The sequence below is a fragment of the Saprolegnia parasitica genome, assembly GCF_000151545.1.
Source record: "Saprolegnia parasitica CBS 223.65 unplaced genomic scaffold supercont2.1260, whole genome shotgun sequence".
Taxonomy (NCBI): Eukaryota; Oomycota; class Saprolegniomycetes; order Saprolegniales; family Saprolegniaceae; genus Saprolegnia; species Saprolegnia parasitica.
Genome location: NW_012157654.1, coordinates 1 through 2,200, shown reverse-complemented (window position 1 = coordinate 2,200; position 2,200 = coordinate 1). Strand labels below are relative to the sequence as shown.

Here is a 2,200-nt window from a genome sequence, read left to right as displayed (position 1 = left end):
TTTCGTTCAACTGCCTCGTGAGCAAGGACGTCGAAGAGCTCTCCAAGCTACCCAAGCTGCGCGAACTCTACTTGGCGAGCAATTGGATCACATCGGTGCCACCCATCATGGTTCGGCATCCCCTCGCTTCCTTCGTCTCGTCGAATGTGTGTCTGGCACAGGATCGGTTTTTGCGGCTCGAGACGCTGTCGCTCGAGCGCAACAACATTCCTGGCTCGGGGGTCTTCCTCCTCCTCGCCGTCGCGCCGCGCTTACGGAACCTCAACCTGAGCCACAACAAGATCACGGAATTCCCCGAGGTGCTTTCCTGCAACTTGCTCGTTTGCTTGTGTGAATCTTGCGTCTAGAGCGCCCTGGAGCTTGGAGACAAGCAAGGAGGTGGGTTCTACCACCTCGCCTACCTCAATCTCTCCCACAACAAGATCAGTCGCGAAGACGGTGCGTTTACAGCTGCTGCAATCAAATCAAACGCGTCGCGCTAGACATCAAGGCGCTCACGCAGCTGCGCGTCCTCTCGCAGCTCGTACTCTACGGCAACCCCCTTGCGCACGCGGCCGTCCAGACCCAAGGTCCGCGTCCATGATGGCTTCGATCTTCATTGATCATCGCATTAGACAAGACCAAACTCGTGTACAACCCGGTGCCGAGCATGAGCGAGTGCGACGGGCGCGACATCGAGCTCAACATAGTCATCGCGTACCCCGAGACAAAGCGCAAGAAACCGTCGTACAAGAACGTCAGTATCGCGCGCGTCAAGCAGGACCTGCTTCCGACGGTGGCCGAGTTCAAAGCCAAAGGCAAGCGCGCGCTCTTCGCCGACCCTGCGCCGCAGCCCGAGTCCATTTTCCCGCCTCGCGTACGGCAGTAGTTGCATCGCCAGGACGTTCAACGGCTGGTTGTAGCAACCGCGGCGGCAGCACAACGAAGAGACGCCCGAGGTTGTGGCCGAGCCAGGTAAAACGCTGACGACGACGTCTTGAGCCGACGCGGCGGTGATTAGACATGACGTTCTTGACCGGCGTCGGTCTCGAGAGCAGCGGCCCACACTCGATCCAGGCGCGCCGGCGCAAGGTCTCGGAAAGATGCGAGAAAAACAAATCGCAATATAAGGCGTAGGACCCCAGTGCGGTGCAGAACGACGTCCCGTCCTACTTTTTAGCGCGGTCGTTGGCCCCCAACTCGGAGGTCCGAGCCGATCCTGCCTGCTTCGAGTCGCAATACGAGTCTGCGTAGTCGCAACAAACCAAGCTCAAGACGGCGATGGCCAACTTGCGCTACCAGCTGACGCACCCGCTCACGTCGCACAACGACGAGCGGCTCAACGACGACGTCTCGGCCGTGCGCCCCACCGCCGTCCACAAGGTATGTCCACCTTGCCGACCAGCGCCAACGCCCTCGTAGCTCCGGCAACGGAAAAAATTTGGTCAAGCACCGCGGGGCCGCTTCGGTACGACATGCATACGGTGTCTGCACTCTCGACGGAGGGTTCTTAGCACTGGCCTCGATCGACCAGGCCATCGACGACGTCAACGCGCGGCTGCACAACCGCGGTAGCCTCCTTATGTTCTCGCCCACGCTGCTGACACGGACGACGTAGTGGACGTGCTTGATGCTGGCGACACGTCGCTCAACCACCTCGTGCGGCAAGCCCACCGCATGACGCGGAAGCAGCCGTGAGGGTGTCGCGTATTTAACCCCAAGAGAAAGAAATCGACACACAACGCAATAGGGGTAGGTAGATGGGGGAGTAGTTAAAGTAGTGAAAAGCAGTCTCCAATATCGCGACGACACACGTATTGTTTATGTCGACGCGTAGTGCATGATGCGGTAGAGGAGGACGCGACCGCGCGCGTTCGCGACGGCAAAGTACCCGCTGCTGGGCGAAAACTCGAGCGTCGAGATGTAGTGCAGCGGCGTCTTGACCGTCGGCCAGTTGCCAAAGACGGTCGCGGACGGCATGTGCACCATCTTGAGCGCGTCCTTGGTCTCGCGCGAGGCCATCGCGAGGATCTGCGAGTCGCCGTTGAACTTGAGCGACGAGATGCCCGTCGTGAGCTGCATGAGCGACTTGATCGGCTTGGGCGTCTTGCCGTGCGCGAGCTTGCTTGCGTCATAAATATTGACAACGCCCGAGTCGGCGCCGACCGCGACGAACTTGCCGTCGCCGCTGGCCGCGATCGCGCCGTTCCCGAGACTACCT

At 60.1% G+C, this 2,200-nt stretch overlaps 2 protein-coding genes across 2 annotated transcripts; one reads left to right on the top strand and one right to left on the bottom strand.

Moving 5' to 3' along the window:
• Nucleotides 1-107: 107 nt before the first annotated feature.
• SPRG_22032 (hypothetical protein) lies at nt 108-1,767 on the top strand (the record flags this gene model as incomplete). Its single annotated transcript, XM_012357951.1, has 11 exons — nt 108-299; nt 348-438; nt 483-569; nt 615-856; nt 903-954; nt 1,001-1,071; nt 1,117-1,185; nt 1,234-1,362; nt 1,402-1,447; nt 1,494-1,550; nt 1,598-1,767. 11 exons carry the CDS (start codon nt 108-110, stop codon nt 1,675-1,677), a joined length of 1,116 nt encoding a protein of 371 aa, XP_012213341.1. The 3' UTR covers nt 1,678-1,767.
• A 33-nt stretch (nt 1,768-1,800) lies between these two features.
• On the bottom strand, nt 1,801-2,200 carry SPRG_18502 (hypothetical protein; the record flags this gene model as incomplete). The annotated part of the gene is made up of 1 exon (XM_012357950.1): nt 1,801-2,200. A coding segment is annotated over one exon (400 nt), but the record flags the coding sequence as incomplete, so codon positions are not given.